At 34.0% G+C, this 17,171-nt stretch overlaps 1 protein-coding gene and 1 long non-coding RNA gene across 3 annotated transcripts in view; one reads left to right on the forward strand and one right to left on the reverse strand.

Moving 5' to 3' along the window:
* LOC132702807 (protein Skeletor, isoforms B/C) overlaps positions 1 to 17,171 on the forward strand; it is a 139,483-nt gene that overhangs the window by 73,160 nt on the left and 49,152 nt on the right. For both annotated transcript variants that reach the window (XM_060671599.1, XM_060671598.1), the window contains one exon: positions 4,601 to 4,712. In XM_060671599.1, the coding sequence (XP_060527582.1) occupies positions 4,601 to 4,712 (112 nt within the window). The remainder of the gene's footprint in view (positions 1 to 4,600; positions 4,713 to 17,171) is intronic.
* The window catches only part of LOC132702811 (uncharacterized), a 39,385-nt gene continuing 25,152 nt past the window's right edge, over positions 2,939 to 17,171 (reverse strand). The window contains exons 3-4 of the long non-coding RNA XR_009618971.1: positions 3,087 to 3,119; positions 2,939 to 3,035 (exon numbers count right to left, since the gene is read on the reverse strand). This is a non-coding gene — a long non-coding RNA (uncharacterized LOC132702811). The remainder of the gene's footprint in view (positions 3,036 to 3,086; positions 3,120 to 17,171) is intronic.

A 17,171-nucleotide genomic window follows, 5' to 3' on the forward strand; every position in this document is an offset into this window, starting at 1 on the left:
GCCCCCCTTTGAATATTTGTGGGGAGACCGGTTGAATGTTCCCGCTGCAATCACTAAAGATCTTGTCCTGGTTAATTACATGGTTATAAATGTTTTTACGTAACACTTGCCGATGGTTCGTTAGATAAGACGATTATATCCTATCGAAGCATTTTTGCTTTTCGAAAATGGGAGGCCGAAATATAATGGTGAATGACTCTTTACGGAGTTGTTTTGTAACAATAACGGTTACGTTTTGAAAACGTATCAATTGTTAGCGAATTTTTTTCGTTATCATTGTAAAAATTGGACACTTTTTATAAAACTTCTGGATTCCTCCTGCGCCGGTTTTTGATGAGTCGAACTAGCTAACGTTTCGCCAATCATCCTGTTGGCTTCTTCAAAGCTTGACTGAAACTGCCGCAGGAAGAATCCAGAAGTCTTATAAAAAGTATTTCAAATGGAGAACAAAATATTTATTAGCACGAGGTGTGTTCAAAAAGTTCGTTGACTTTTAAGTATTTATTTATTCATCAAAATTAATGTTGTCCCTTCAAAGTACCCCCCTAACGTTTTTTCTGATCCTCGTAGCACTTTTGGTAAGCACTTTCTGGTATAGCCTTGAGTACTTCCAGCGACAAACATGCTTCCTTTCATGAGTTTCTTGAGTTTTGGAACAGAAAAAAGTCGCAGGGGGCCATATGGTGGCTGAGGCATGATTGTGGATTTGTTTTTGGCCCAAAAGTTAGACACAAGCAACGATGACTTAGCAGGTGCACTATCAATCAAATGTCATCAAATTGATCGAACTTCACGTACTTTTTTCGGTCTTGGCGATTCTGGGTTCTTCCATTGGAACAACTGGGCGTTGGTTTTGAGGTCATATACCCATGATTCGTCCCCAGTTAAGATCATCATTGATGCTGTTTAACAGATCATGAACGATGCTCCTTTGACGGTCCTTTCGTTCAAAATTAAGCAGTTTCGGAACAAATTTTACTGTTATACGTTTCATGCCCGAAAAAAAATGCATTGCAGGAACCAATAGAGATATCGAGGTCTTCAGTTACCGCTCTAATAGTGATTCGACGATTTTGTGAACCAACACAACAAAAAAAATATCGAAAATCAAACGTACGTAGCCCTCCCAATTACAAAAATCAACTTAGTTTTTGAACACACCTCGTATCCATTCCATTTTTGTTGACATAAGGTTATTTTAGCTTTTGTAACATCCCATATTTCAAGAGGCTTGCGCTTTGGACAAGGCTACTATATACAGAATCGAACAAAATTAGAGCGATTACTTAAAATTTAATAATTTTTTTGTACTGACCCTGTAATCAAACAAGTTCCAAATATGTTTTTTGTTTGCTTATTTCAATGTATTTTAAAATGTGCGTCCTTATCAAACTTTTTTGGGTTTACCATAAATTTTCTGCTAGAAAATTAAAACGACTGGTTTATTTTCTGTTCGTTAGTTGAGTTGAAGATAAAATGTTTCGGTACAGCCTAATAGTGCAAGATGCCTCGTGGTATACATTATTCTGATTATCTTAAGAAAAAATTATAGGACCTGTAAAGCCGGAATACCACAAAAAACAATAAAAGAACAATTCAAGGCGACAAAGTTGTTTCAAAAATAATACATTTTCATCGATGGGGAAGAAAAATAAAAACCACCAGAAAACCAGAATTTTGCAAAACTGGGTACAGACAATCTGTCTTCGAGAAACACCCAACATCTTTTAGTGGAAACCGGACTTCCCGGAACAAGACCAGCAAAAAAGCCATTCCTGTCGAAAAAATTCTAGACATTCATCTGTTGTTTGCTACTCGGCATTTAAATTTGACGACCAACGAATGGAGAAATGTATTAATTAGTGATGAGTCGAAATTTAATATCATATTAGTGATGGTGCGCAGTTCATACATCGGTCTGATAAGAAAAGGCCCCAAGTACGTTTCTGGTACTGTACAGCACGTTATGGTTTGGGGTTGCTCTTCTGCATATAGAATGCGCCCTATCCATAGAATTGATACTAAAATGGATCGATTTTTATATCGTGCTATATTAGAAGACCTTATACTGAGATGTACTGAAAGTTAAAGTTGATATTCCAGCACGATAACCATAGTCAATGTTAGTTAGTTACTTAAAATGACCAACGCAGTCACCAGACCTATTGGAGATCGTTAAAAAAAATGAACCAATTATGGCAAAAAATCCAAAATACTTGACTGTCTATAGACGGGAAACCAATCTCAAATCTAATCTCCACGATGCCAAAAAGATGCCAGCAGGATATTGTGAATAGAGAATCATATTAATCCCAGCTAATATCGGAGTTAATGGTTTATACATAATTAGATTACTAGTTCCATGGTCAAAATAGTTTAGCTCCAATACAGTAAATAGAAAATGAGAGTTTCTTTCTTTTTAATGTAAGCAATTTTATTTCCGGTTAGTAACTTATCGATTAATAAAAATGTATTCTTTATTGGCATAGTGGGCAATACATTAATCGGGCGTTATTTCCTAGAGTCTTATAAATTCGCTATAGAACTTCAATAGAGAATCTTCTAAAGGCTAAGGTGATCAAATTTTAGTCCCATATAAGATTTTTAGGCACCATTGGTCATTTCGAGTCAGCGTTGTGGCTAAAGATATAAAAAAAGTGTCAAAGGGACACCTTAAAAATTTTGTGTACGGAAACCGTTTGTTGTAGAGCGCGTCAAATGCTTTTGATGTTACTTATAAAAACGCCAATTTCTTTGATAAAGAATATCCTTAACAGTGAATTATCACCGTCTGGACGAAGAAGAAAAATATATTCCCTTGATCAAAACCCGATTGTTCCTACTTTGCATAAACACATAGAAGATAAAACCGTTAACTGTTAAAAAAACTTATGGAAGTGTTAAAATGATATGCTATGAAAAAAGAGTTTATGTTATAGTATACCTGAACAGATGAAGCATTATGTTTACATCTTTCTTCATATTGTCTTCCTTATATCCATTGCATATTCAACCTCATAGAACATTTGTGGCACCTAGTAAAAGCAAAGAGTTAGAGCAAATTAAAAATGTGGTTAATAAAATACCTGTTGAGATCTGGCAAATGCACTGCAGAACATCTAAAAAAATGAAGATTCTCACATTTACATACAAAACAACAAAGAGTCCATCGTAAAATGACGACTCTGATAGTGAAAATTTATATTTAGTGTATATTTTCTATTAAGGCTTTATTATACCTTAATAAACATAATGTAAGAGCAGGATCACATCAAGTGAATGCCATTTTCCACTTGATTAAATATTCACCACCAAAAATTAATCTCCAAAAAACAAATTTTCGATTATATATCAATATCTCTATATATCGGCCATGAAAGATGAATTCGTGGAATTTTGAAATGGTGAAAACTTAAAATTATTTATTCATTGTCATTCATTGAGTGCAGCGGAAAAAATATATCCATCCGAGAAACCTAATAAATAATTAAATATAAATTTTACAAAACTGTGTATAATTTAATAATAGTAATTAATAATTAATAATAATTTAATTTAATTTTAATTAATTTAATTAAAATTTAATTTAATTTAATAGGAAGTTCTTCTTCTCTTTCATATAGCTCATATTCACATAAGTTGAGCAATATTAAACCTGTGATTTACTTTTATCTTTTGAATAAAAAAATGTATAAATACGTTATTAAGAATTTGGTTTTAACTACTGTAAAATGAGCTGCAATCAAATCGAATTAAAAAGCAATAAATCTTCTAATGTTGAGGATACTACGCGCTTTGTTGTTCTCAAGAGGATCATGATTTGAACCAAAGTACCATCAGCATTTTCAATATACTATAACTATAAAAATACTAGAAAAAATCGCTAGTTTGATAACTGCATGGTGATGGATGGATGGTGTATCACTGAAAAGTGAGACGAAGATAAATAAGTTTTTAAAAAATAATGCGTCTCTCCAAAATTCATTTTTAATTATTACCTTTATTTTATTTTTCAGTAAATTATATACGAAACAAGAACAAATACTGAAAATTTCATCAATTTGTCTTTCACAGTTTTATATGTGATCGATTTTTGAATTTGAGATATTCGAAATTAAATTTTTGGTAATGACAACATAATACATGAATGGAAAATGGGGGATCCACTTGATGTGATCTTGTTCCTTTATATTTTTGAAACACCTTAAAAGTCAATGTTTGATCCTCTGTAATACATCACTCACTAGTCAGGTGTGTTGTTGCCGTCGGCACGTTATCTCGCTAATTGATTTCAAAAGCCGACATACTTTGGCACAAGGTGTACCTAATACTGTGATCCAAACCAGAACTTATAAGAGGAAAGTATCCCCCTTACCTAATGAGGTATAACCTCATTTCGAAAATTTAAAGCAATATTCCTAGAATCCAATAAATAAATCGCGCGAAAATCGAATTCGCAATGAAGTTCGTTGGGGAAACAAACAAAAAGGGCAAAAAAAACTATTACAGAGCCCCAGGGCTCGCTGGGGAATTAATGTTATAGTTCGGCAGGCTTATCTGGTATTTTCCGGATGAAATTCAGCTGATGGCTTTGTTTTAGGGATCCGCCTGTACTAAAGGCTCACAACAACACGGACATAATCCTCAGATTGCCGAATGGGAAACGAATTAGAGATATACGATGGCTGTCCGTATGGTGCCGACGATTTACGGTAAGTAAATTGATATCGCTCTTAATTGATATATGTCAGCGTTTTCTATTGACTACTTCATTCTATTATTTATAAATAGGGATTTATTTAATGGTGCGTGTGGCAAGTACGCTTTTTGGGAACTGATAGTAATATCTAGTTGACCTTTTTGGAATATAGTACTCCAGAGGTTTGGTTAGAATAGGTTAAGGTTAGTTTCATCATAGAATACCACAAGCCCACATCAGTCAAACACTGAACTTAACGGACCCATTTTTCTAAATGACAGCTTAGGTTGTTACACTGAGAGAAAGTTATGTTAACGTAAACTGAAAAAGTTTTTGTTCTGTTCTTATGCTGCAGCACCTTTGCGCTGAAATCCTGATAGTAAATAATATTTCAATTTATCATATACCATTACTATTTACACATCTTTTTAATTCCTCCTGCATCGGTTGCTGATGAACCGAACTTGCTGACGGCAAATCGTTATGTTGATTTCGTCAGAGCTTAACTGAAACTGCAACGGTTTCAGTCAAGCACATTACATTATGTCGAATGGGTTACTAATGCAAATAAGAAGCATTTTACAGCAAATAATATAGTTTAAAAATCTTTAATTAAAGTGAAATAATTAAATGTAGAAAACAAGTCTACAGAAAGTAATATACCAACATAACATAGTTAAAAGTGGATATGATATTAAATAAAATTAAAAATTACACTTGAAACATGCATTATTTTTTCTGTTTCTTCCAAGTGTTCTATTTTCCCTTAAATCTCTATTTGTGTATTTTATAAAATATATTATTATTAGCATGGATTGACGAGAAGAAAGCATTCTTCATCTTATAAAGTAAATGTGATATTCCGGATATTGCACAAATTTAATATAACTTTGAGACAATAATTTTAAAATTGTTCATTTATATAATTACATATAAATAATAAATATTCTGTGAAGGAGGAACAGGAGCAAATACAAAGATATAATCTTTACAATATATATCAATTCAATGCAACTATAACTGAATGTAAAGCAAATTTGAAGATGTATGTAAAGGAGATTTTATTAAAAAATATTTAAGATGTCTCCTGATACTATGTAGAAAATAATAAACTTATTTGTGACGTCCTTTAAACAATCTTGAATGAGAAAAACACATATAGGTATCTACTTTGTTGTTGTTGTTGTTTGTTGTGACAAAAATAGCTCTTATGAGAAAACAGGATTAAAAGTCTACCCACGCTCGAGTTTTCCATATTCTTCGTCTGAGATGGATATTATTTTCGACATGTGTAGGCGAATCAATTCGCTCGCGCCCTTAATATGCTTGGTAGCGTCCAAATATTACTTACACCAAGTGTAACGAAAATAGACAGAGTCTGAATTATTTCTGAGAAAAAAACATTTTTTATCTCTCTTAGTAGAGGCAAGCCACAACGGAGCTTCGACTACTGCTTCGACCATAGCTCATAGCTTCTCTCATCATAAAAAATAATTACAAATGTTTCTATTTTTATTCTCATATGGCCCATAAAACCGACGTCACTGTATATATATATATATATATATATATATATATATATATATATATATATATATATATATATATATATATATATATATATATATATATATATAATTCAAAGGATATCGGGTAGCGGTCCGTGGTTAAAAAAAAAACAAAGAAAATAGAAAGCTCCTTTTTCTTTAACACTCAATATTTCGTCAATTTATTTGTTGACTTCTTCAGGAGTGAAAAAATTACAGTCCACCACATAGTTCCTCAAAACAATACTTTACAGTTAAGGTAAATGAACGAAGCGATATAATGAAATTATTATTCCTTCCCTAATATTATAGATTACGAAAAAGTCTCCTTTCTCTCATTTCGTATGTGATGTTGATTTGAAACTTTGACAACACCCTGATATAATATTTAATATCGATCCATTTCGGTACCCAAAAAGGGAGGGGCGCGCATTTAGGGACAATAGAGGTGCAAATCCGTACAAAAACGATAACCTTCCTAAAGTGGAAAAAATTTGCATTTTATCTAATATGCAATAAATAGCTGGGGCTGCTCCGGCGTTGTTATGATTTACGGCCTCGGTATAAATGGAACCAGTTTACCATGACGGACACAACAAGCTTATTCGCTCGGAGATGAATTCATCCTACGGAGTGTATCAGGAAACTACCCGATTACTAGAAGGGCAAAACAGTGAGGGGTTCACGCCAATTTAAACTGTTTTCGAATGGAGGACATTTTTACTTTCTCAGCGGAATGATCGCTGCGTGAAGCACGCACGATTTATAATAACACTTTCACGTAGGCATTTTCAACAAACGAAGGGTTCCATTGAAAAAAAAAAACAATTACAAATAACAAACAATAAAATTAATAAAATAATTACAAATTAGTTTTTTTTAAATAGAAAGCGCGTTGTTTAAGCGAAGGAAAGAATCCCAACTAATAAAATAAAGCCTATTTATAATCGGGAAGCTTTAGCTTTTATAGGCGTTCTTATCGCAAGTTTTGTAAGACGTCCAATAAATACCAAAATATTTTCATTTTTGTAATATCGCGTTCAAACGGTTGCCGGAACTTTATCCATTAAACCTTTGTGCTGGTTCGTTCTTGTTTTTCTGAATTTGTTGCTGAGAAACGGATAAGTAAAGCAGCGCATTCTAAAAATGAGAAAATTATTATTCTCAATGTGTTCTAGGCTGTTCGCCACCAAAATTCAATGTTCGGAATTGCAAAACATAGTTGAAATGTGTTCGAATATGGAGTTGGTCAATCAACAATAAGCCAATTAGGATAAACGCTGCATCATTAAGTTATCAGAGTAGCAAGTACAGGAAGAAAAGAAACTGTAATAAATAAGGATAAAAAGACTGGCATCAGAACAATATTACACTAGTTTTAGTTCAAAAAGATATACTTACCTAGGAAGCAGACAGTTCTGAAACTAAAATGGGTGAAGACAATAATGCTAATGTATTTGAAGTTTGCTTCAAGAAAATGCTAGATTTATTCGTCCTGTGACTATTATAGTTATGGATAATGCCAGCTAGCACTAAAGAAAATCCAAAGAAATATTCACATCTTCTTGAAAAAAAAAAGTTAAGTATGCAGATGATACAAATTTGATAACTGTCACCAAGAACATGGCACAATTGTTAAACGATAGCAGTAATCTTTTTATTCGAATAAAAAACTGGTTTCATCAAAATAAACTCATCCTTAACAAAAATCAAACGAACGCAAAGAAAAAGGTCCAAACTGGAAAATATTACGGAGTTTGAAATTGAGGAGCATATATTTCATATTTCAGATAATGCCAAGTTTTTGCGTGAGTTCACTGATAAAAATTTGGACTGGGTAAATTGATTAAATTCGATCTGTGACGGAAATAGGGTTCTTGGTAAATATTTAGTTAAAAGAACATTAAAAATACTTTATTTTGCAAACATTGAATCGGTACTTAAGTATGCAATACTATTTTGGGGCCGATATAGTAGAATACAAGATATTTTTGTATCACAAAAAAGAACAATTCGAGTTGTAAATGGGCCGGATTCAATTATATCGAAATGTGTTCAGAGAAATGGGAATCTTGACTGTGCACGGTTTATACATCTTCGAATGTTTAATATTTTTACGTAGAAATTTAAGTTTTTTTCAACATCTAAGGAATACCAATAAAGCAACAAGTGCTGATAATTTTAATTACGCCGCACATCGTCTTCAAATTACTTAAATATATGTGTGTCAAATTTTACAATATGTTACCAGTGAATATTAAACAGATTGATAGTCAACATTTGTTCAAGGTTGAAATTAAAAAACTATTATTTCAGTTGGAACCTTATTGCCTTAACGACTATTTTAATATCTGATAGGTTAGTTAAGTTTTCTGTATATCTAGTCCACGTCTGTATTACACTTTTGTTACCCTATTTGACCTCGTTTAACTTGATTATATTATGTAACAAATTTAAAATAAATATTATTCTTATTATTGTTATTAATATTATTGTTATTATATTATTATTAAACTTGAACCCTTGCTCGCTGAAATGTATTCAACTAAGAAACGCATTATTATTGCTGGCGATTTTAATGTTAAGTTTAATTTGGGTGACGACGTTGATCGAAATGACTTACTGAACATGTTATCCTCTTTTGGAATGCATGGAACCATTTCAGAAAACACTAGAATTACCTACCATTCAGCAAATTGCATTGACAACATTGTGGTAAATTTTTGTGATACCTTTTACAGCGCTGGTCATGTTGAGCCGGGTTTTTCCGATCATGAAGGTGTTTTCATTAATGTGAAAACTGATTTTAGGTTGAAAGAAGATAGATTTTCAATTAAAACCGTGTCAGCGCGGGGTCTCAAGCAGTTTTCTCAGACTCTTGAGGTAACAGTTTGGGATAATTACTATTCCTTGACAGTAAGCCCATCTGATACAGTAAAATATCTGTTAAATTTTCTAACAAGCAATGTCAATCAACACCAGATTATTAAAACGAAACAACTTAACTCTACAAGTTCGAGGCTAATTCACTGGTACAACAGCGTTCTAAGTTGCCTGCATGATAAGCTCTTACACGTAAAGGTCATGGCCAAAGCGTCTGGCAGTCCAGATCATTAGCAGGAGTATACAAATTTAAATAAACGCTATCAAAAAGAAGTTCAGTCGACAAAAGCTGCAGCTTATGGTCAGTTTGTAAACAACTCTTACAATCTTTGTCGGAGCTGCTGGAAACTTATTAACAGTGAGAAAAACCTTAATCGCTTTTATATCAATTGTAATATTACTCTCAATGATTTCAAATTATATTTTTCTCATGTGGCATCGAGCATTACTGCCGAAATAAAAAATAAATGATTCAATGCTCTATATGATAAGGCAATCAAGTCCCACGGGGTTGTTTTTCCTGGATCCGGTTTCCAGTCAATTAGTCTATAACACAATTCTACATTTGAGTAATTCTAATTCTTTAGACGTCTACAACCTAAATTAAAAAATTCTTAAACATACCGCAACTTTTTTAGCTGACCCTATAGCTCATCTAATTAACCAGATGTTTGAAACTATAATATTTCCAGAACAGTTAAAAATAAGCAGGATTGTGCCACTACACAAGAAGGAAGATACGAACGTCCCCTCCAATTATAGACCTATTGCAATCATCTCTATCATGGGTAAGATCGTCGAAATAATCTTAAAAGATCGTTTACTCAACTATTTTGAAAATACACAAACTCTTGTGCAAAGCACAGTTCGGATTTAGGGGAGGAACGTCCACCACGCATGCTTTGCTAAGTCTTGATGGGAGCATTGTCGAAGGCTTTGACGCTGGTGAAATAGCGAAAGCCACCTTATGCGATCTGACGAAGGCTTTTGATTGTGTGCGTCATGGAATGCTGATTCAAAAGCCCGAGTGGTATGGCATCAGGGGCATGCCTCACAGATTATTGCGCTCTTATCTTAGCGGCAGACTTCAGTGTGTCGAAGTGAATGGAAGATTCAGTAGTTCTAGCTTGCCGGTATCGTTTGGAGTGCCGCGTGGCTCGGTGCTCGGGCCCCTGCTGTTCATAGTTTACATCAACGATTTGCCTTATCGCATACCATGTAAAACTACGCCCTACGCGGATGATACAATTCTTTTATCACGAGCTAGGAACCCATATGAACTTAGTATTGATAGTGTGGCCATTAAGACTAGAGCGCGTCGATGGTTCAGGTCTAACTCCTTACAGTTAAACGAAAATAAAACTAACCATCTTATTTCCTTTTGTAGCAAGCTGCACAGTTTAAACAATGCTCCGGATAAGGTACTTGTAGTCTGGATCTATCGTTTTCTTTCTTGGAACGATCACATTGAACACCTTTGCTATAAACTGTCAAGGCAATTGTTTCTAATTAGATACTTAAACAAGTCACTCATTCCTATCATGTCAAGACTTGCTTATTTCGGATTGATCGATTCTCACTTAGTGTCCGCTATTGTTTTGTGGAGTGGTTCCGTGCATTCCCGCAAGGTTTTTCTTATGCAAAAAAGAGCGATATATGTGATTGCGAATGCAAAACCTCGTGATCACTGCCGCCCGGTCTTCTCAAAGCTTAATATTTTGACCTTACCATCACTATTTATTTACCATACAGTCGCATACATGAGCTAAAGAACGATATATCTAAGCAATGAACGTCACAATCACTACACCTGAGGATCGAAATTAATGGTCCAGCGCCATTCTTAACTGCGCTCATTCGAGTTAAATAAATTGTACATTAATTACTACCAACCATTGTCAAGGATCTGCCATTCAATAAATTTTATAAGATAATAAAACAATTTCTATTGGAGAATGCATTCTATACTGCAGATGAGTACATCCGTGTTGCGTCACGAGTGTCTCCATAATACTAACTGGGAATTTATTTCTTTTAGCAAATTCTTGTTTCAATGTTTTAATGTTATTAGAATGTGTTTGGTATTGTGTTAATTCATTTTCATTCACAGATGTGACTTGCCATTTGTTGTTCTTGTAATGTATTTAATGGCCAATAAAGTCTATTGTTTATTTTTATTATTATTATTATTATTATTATTATTATTATTATTATTATTATTATTATTATTATTTACTTACTTTAAAGAAGAAGAATTGTAAGTAAGTTTGTAGTAAAGCATAGAGCTACTAATAAAATGAGACACGTTGAAATGTCATTTAAATAGAAGAAAGAATGTGGGATATAGATAACGTGCTAGAAAACACTGTATAGGAATTTATTATTTCTTCGAACTTTAACCACTATAGTGACTACTCGCAACATAATGACAAAAGTTTACAAAAGAAGTTGTATTGGCATATTATTCGTACTTCAATCTAAGTCCTTATTTACTTGATCTCTAGAATTATCATCATATCACCATATATTACGGTCCTTTTCAAAGTGAACCTGGTGAGTATGAATAGCAACTATCCAAAAAGGTATTGAAAATGTAAGCTAATTTATGGAAAATAGTACCTCTTGTTATTATTATTTCGCTATATCTATTTAAGTCGAAGCGCAATAAGAGTATGAAAAGAAAAATGAATTAAAATGAAAGTTCAAAATAAAGTAAAAAAATATATCACACAAAGAAATAGTTTTTTTAAACCCCCCTTGTATTCTAATCCTTTCTTACATCTTCTAATAGTTGGGTTCCACTATATCTAGATCTTGCTTGTAGACTACGACGGACCCAAAACAAAAAAAAATCTCTCTCTCATCAAAAGGATTTATGATCCGTTCATAATTGAGTATTTTCGAGTAGGGTGTAGAAAAAGGTATTCCTCAGATAATTAAAATTTTGTGAATCATCTGTCTACCGCAGCGAAATCCAGACGCGTTGTGTGTTGTAAATGCGAGCCCACTTAAGGCAAATTAGATTGCTTTTAGAGACAAAAGACGAGCCAAAACGTTGACAATGCAAGAAGTGTCACTGTGCTGAGACAGCCGTTGATGGAGAAGCATGAATAATTACAGATAAAGTTATTCAATTTCGGACAGAAGGGGCGTTGGTAATTTTACAAAACTTATTTTTATTAACAATATATTAATCGGGTATACTTTTAATATAACAGGGAAACCCCCCATTCTAAACAGAAATAATGTCGGAAATTGCAATTTATGCCAAAAAGTGCATTTTTAAAAATTCCTATTTCCTATAGAAAATATTGTGTTTATGGAAAACATTTCCTGAGAAATAACTAAAAGACTAGCATTTTTATTTTGCCATCTTTTGCCATTTCGAATAATCGTTGTCATATTTCATATTATTTTATCGTTGGTTTGCGGGTAATTTTTTAATTTTGATTTAACTTGATTCAACTTCTTTAACATTAAAATTAAATTAATATGTATTATATATTATTAAAATTAATCTTGAAACTTTAATAGTCGGTAGGATAAATTTCTTATTTGGATGTGAAAAATAATTCCATACATTCTTGATGCTGAATTGTCAAACAGCCTTCGATTATTTATGAGTAAGAATTAAATGGACTGATTAATGACGGACACAAGAATGCTGTTTTTGCTATTTTTACTTTTTATACAAAGAAAATATCTTATGTAAATCATTGTTGCTTTTTATAGAAACTTCCACGGGATGCTGCAATACTATTTATCAATCTTTTGATTCATCTTGCTTTGGTTGTTGACAAATCGAACTTCCGTTGTTGATTTGACTGTAGACTTTTTTAAAGCTTAACTGGAACTGGTTTGCACTGTACCTGTTTATGTACTTCGACGTATACTTGATCTACTGATCGAGGCCGAGTTAAATGAGGATGGACATGAATATTGTCTCGGATACGTGATTCGTATATTGATGGTAAGAACCTGAGTCGCTGTTAAGGTTATTTGGTAGATTAGAGATATTGATGAATTACGGATTTTTCTTGTAGGAATTTTAGTTTGGTTTAAATAAGATTTGGTGTCCGCTTTGAACAATTGGATTCGGCGACTGCTGATAAGTTTATCTGTCAAAGTCATAAGGCTGTTGTATGTTCTTTTAGCCTAATTGATATGTTTCGTCGTGTTTCTCCAATTTTGCCTCATATGCAAGGCATATCACGCAACCGGACATCAAACCAAACATGATGGGCGTGTTTTAGCGTTTTTTATTTTTGAAAATACTTTTCGAGAAAATCATAATTATCATGACCTGGCTGTAAGGGGGACATTTTACACACAATTTAGTTAATTATTTTCTATTCAGTGCTTACATTTTTAGGTTCTATTTTAGTTCTTTGCCTCTTTTTCAATAGCTTTCCCAGGGTGTTATCCCATGTTTCTCCAGAAAGTAATTTTTTTTCGTTCATTTTACTTTGAGAAACTTTTAACCGGTACAGTGCTACCTAACCTCTGTAAATGTTTTTATTATATGAATTCTGCTAGGTACTCCACTTTTGGCTCTTTTTTTGTGCATTTTTAATTTTGGCCCTTTGGTCACTCCTTTTACATTTCTCTGCTGCGCCAATTTAACTCTTTTCCCTATCTCACAATACCCACGACTCACAGCCATGTGTAAGGATTGGTCTGTAAATTGATGTAAAAAGTTTCATTTTAGTGTGATTGGAAATTGCTTTTTTATTTGTGAGGCCCTTACTTAATACATGGTATACCTTATTCGGTTTTTCTATTCTATTATTTAATTGTGTGGCCTGTTTACGAAAAACTACGAACTTCTATTAGTTGTCCATCTACTCTGATTTCTAATTTATTTTTTTATTTTCTTTATGTTGATTTTCATTTCGTTTTTTGTTAGTATCTGGTCCCAGTTGTTTAGATTTTCTTCTAGATTCCCCGGGATTTTTGATACAATCGTTATACCATCTGCGAAAGCACATTCTGATACGCTAATTACGTTTTAGTTGCCTTCTTCTTTTGTTATAAGCTGTTCATTTTGACTCTTCTTGTTCTATAATTTGTTTCGTTTATCTACCTTCTTGTTCTTGGGGACCTTCACATAATGTCAAATTTATTTAAACTTTATACCACAAGATTACGGGCGAGTATTTATCTATCCCAGCTGTAAAAATTTGGTATAATTTAAAAAATATATATGTAAATTTTGTTTGTAAGCACTTTATTCACACAGAAGCAAAGCCGGGAGGCACAGCCGCAAACGGTTTCATAAAGTGCCTCGCAATTAATTCCAAATGGTGTTCCTCGTAATTGTAAGCGGCACACACGGCTTTACTCTCATCGAGTCCGGCCGCAGCAATTACTCATTACGAAGTTAGCAATATCGCTGCCGTTTGATTAGCCTCTAATTTAAAAACCTGGAATACGCGGTCATTGTATAAGCAAATGTGACCGATATGGCCCCTCACGCAATTGACATTTCGCCGAGAATAAAGTACTTGGCAAATAGACATACATTTATTTATTTATGTTATTTCCTAGTCACTAAACGAATTCGTGCAAATAAAAGAAGTTGCCAAGGATGCTTGCGAAAAGGAATTTAAGGAAATGTATAACACCAAAGAAATTGTTAACATCGAAAACTTTGAACCAAATCATGAAATAACACAAAGCACCCGGAAAGGACCAAACGAACTCTTAAAATATGCCGCACCTGAGCTAGCGAAACAGCTAAGCATATTATACAATAATATTTTAGAAACATAGAATTGAACATAATCATTAAATTCTTCACTAGCATCTTCAAGGAAATACAAAACAAAAATAACAAACAGGAACGACGGTCGCCGTATTCATCATCATTTAATACACCAGCGTATGTGTGCTTCATCGATCTGAAAAGACATTTGACAGGGTTCGCCTTTCCGACATCATCGACCTGATAGTAGAGACAAAACGTCAGACAACATTGTAAGAGTTGTCCGCAGTCGCAATATGAATAACACAAAGTAAAAATGGATTCTGAAAATATACCAGGAAGTAACATCAATAAATATGGGATATCGAACGGGACCGAAAAATGAACCATGGGGTGCTCTGTCGATATTGCATCTATTTTCGCGGAAACGGAATAAATCAAAATAAGCCAAATGATGAACATAGCCATTGAAAAAACTAAGCGCATGTTCTTGGCCAAAGTACCCCTAAGGTGTAAATGTGTAGTATAAAACAAAACCATCGAGCAACTCTCACGCTTCAAATATCTGTAGATTCCTAGTAGCGAATAAATGCATAGCAAGGAAGTCTAATGGATGAAATATTATGAAATTCCAGTAGAGTGCATCTTTTGACAAAACGCAACATTTGTTAACACTTTGATATCACAGTCGCAAGCTGGGATATAAAACACTACCCAAAAAAAAAGTTTGGGACGATGATTCAAATGGACACTTATTGTATATATGATTGTTCACAGCTGATTGTAGCTAGATGCACTGTTTAATATCATCCGCTCTTATGAACAACTTCAAAGTATCAGCAAAGAGAAGAAAGTTTCCAATATGTAAGAATCAAATTTATTAAATAACGAATACATCATAACACATATTAGAGTACACCCTAGGCACATAGATACGTGGTGTATCTGTGTGTGCCAAAGAAATAATTAATATATACTTTAATATCCTTATACTATCTCCAGCTAGTGTATGTAAAAGGTTTTTGTTGAATACGGTTTGAACATTATTTAAACATCGTTAATATATATGTTGAAAAAAAATGGTTGTATGCTCAATAATAGTTCATGAAGTACAATTAAAAATGGATAAAATTGGATGAACCGAAGAATGTAGCAATTAAAAATAATTTAAAAAAAATCTTTTATAGGTCACTAGGAATCAGACATGTCACGTCAAAAAGTATGTTTAAAAAATACTCGAATAAAGCTTAGTTCTAGAAATCATTTTTTTTTCGAGAAACTTCACTTTAAAAATTATATATATATATATATATATATATATATATATATATATATATATATATATTCTCACGTATTGATTCACGGATGGAAAAATGTGATGACACTATATTCCGGGGTATCATCCGTTCGCTCGTTGAACTCCGACTGGAATCCTGCATCCGACTGGAATCCTGCAAATCTTGCATCCGACTGGAATCCTGCAGACGTTTCGCCAAAATCTCACTTGGCATCTTCAATGCTCGCGCTCCGAAAACACTTCGAACACTGGGAGGTTATCGGCGGTGCGTGCGGTATTTATACTCTGCGCCGGAGATGGTAACGGTGCTGCTTGTGCGTGGGGGGAGGTGGCTCCGCCCCCTGAATTGTCGCGTTGTTAATTTCGCCCGATCGTAGTTGCGATGTCCCCGTTGGCTGCTGCGCATCGCTCTGCTGTTTGATTATCGTTCTCCACGTGTTGGATAAATGCAGAGCGTCGTCTCTCGTATTGAGGTGTCCGGACTTTTCTATTTCGATGGCCTCTCGTATAATCCTAGTCCTAAAATCAGGAATGTTAGCTATTTGTTTGCAAGTGCCGAAATCAATTTTATGGCCTGTCTGATGTTGGTGCTGAAACAAAGCAGATGTTGTTTGTTTGTTTCTTATGGCTAAACGATGTTCCTCGAGCCTGGCTGAAATCCTTCTGTTGGTCTGTCCCACATACGTCAGGCTGCACGATCCGCATGCTACACTGTATACTCCTTGGTTTTCCAGAGTAATTTTTTGTTTTGGGTTTCTTAGTATTGCTCCGATGGTATGGTCAGGTTTGTATGCCGTTGATATGTCGTGTTTCCGTAATATTCGGCCGATTTTGTCAGTAACCCCCTTGATGTATGGCAGGACAGCGATCGATCTTCGTTGGGTCTCGTCCTGCACTCTCTGCTGCGGCTGTTGTTGTTTACTGATTGCCTTGTTGATGGTGCGCCTTTGGTATCCGTTTTGTTGAAGACAGGTACTAATTTTCTTCAGTTCTTTATCTCTGTTCCTCTCGTTTGTGAGCCTGAAGGACCGAGCAATTAAT

This window comes from Cylas formicarius, unplaced genomic scaffold (assembly GCF_029955315.1).
Source record: "Cylas formicarius isolate icCylForm1 unplaced genomic scaffold, icCylForm1.1 PGA_scaffold_6__28_contigs__length_40554024, whole genome shotgun sequence".
NCBI lineage: Eukaryota > Metazoa > Arthropoda > Insecta > Coleoptera > Brentidae > Cylas > Cylas formicarius.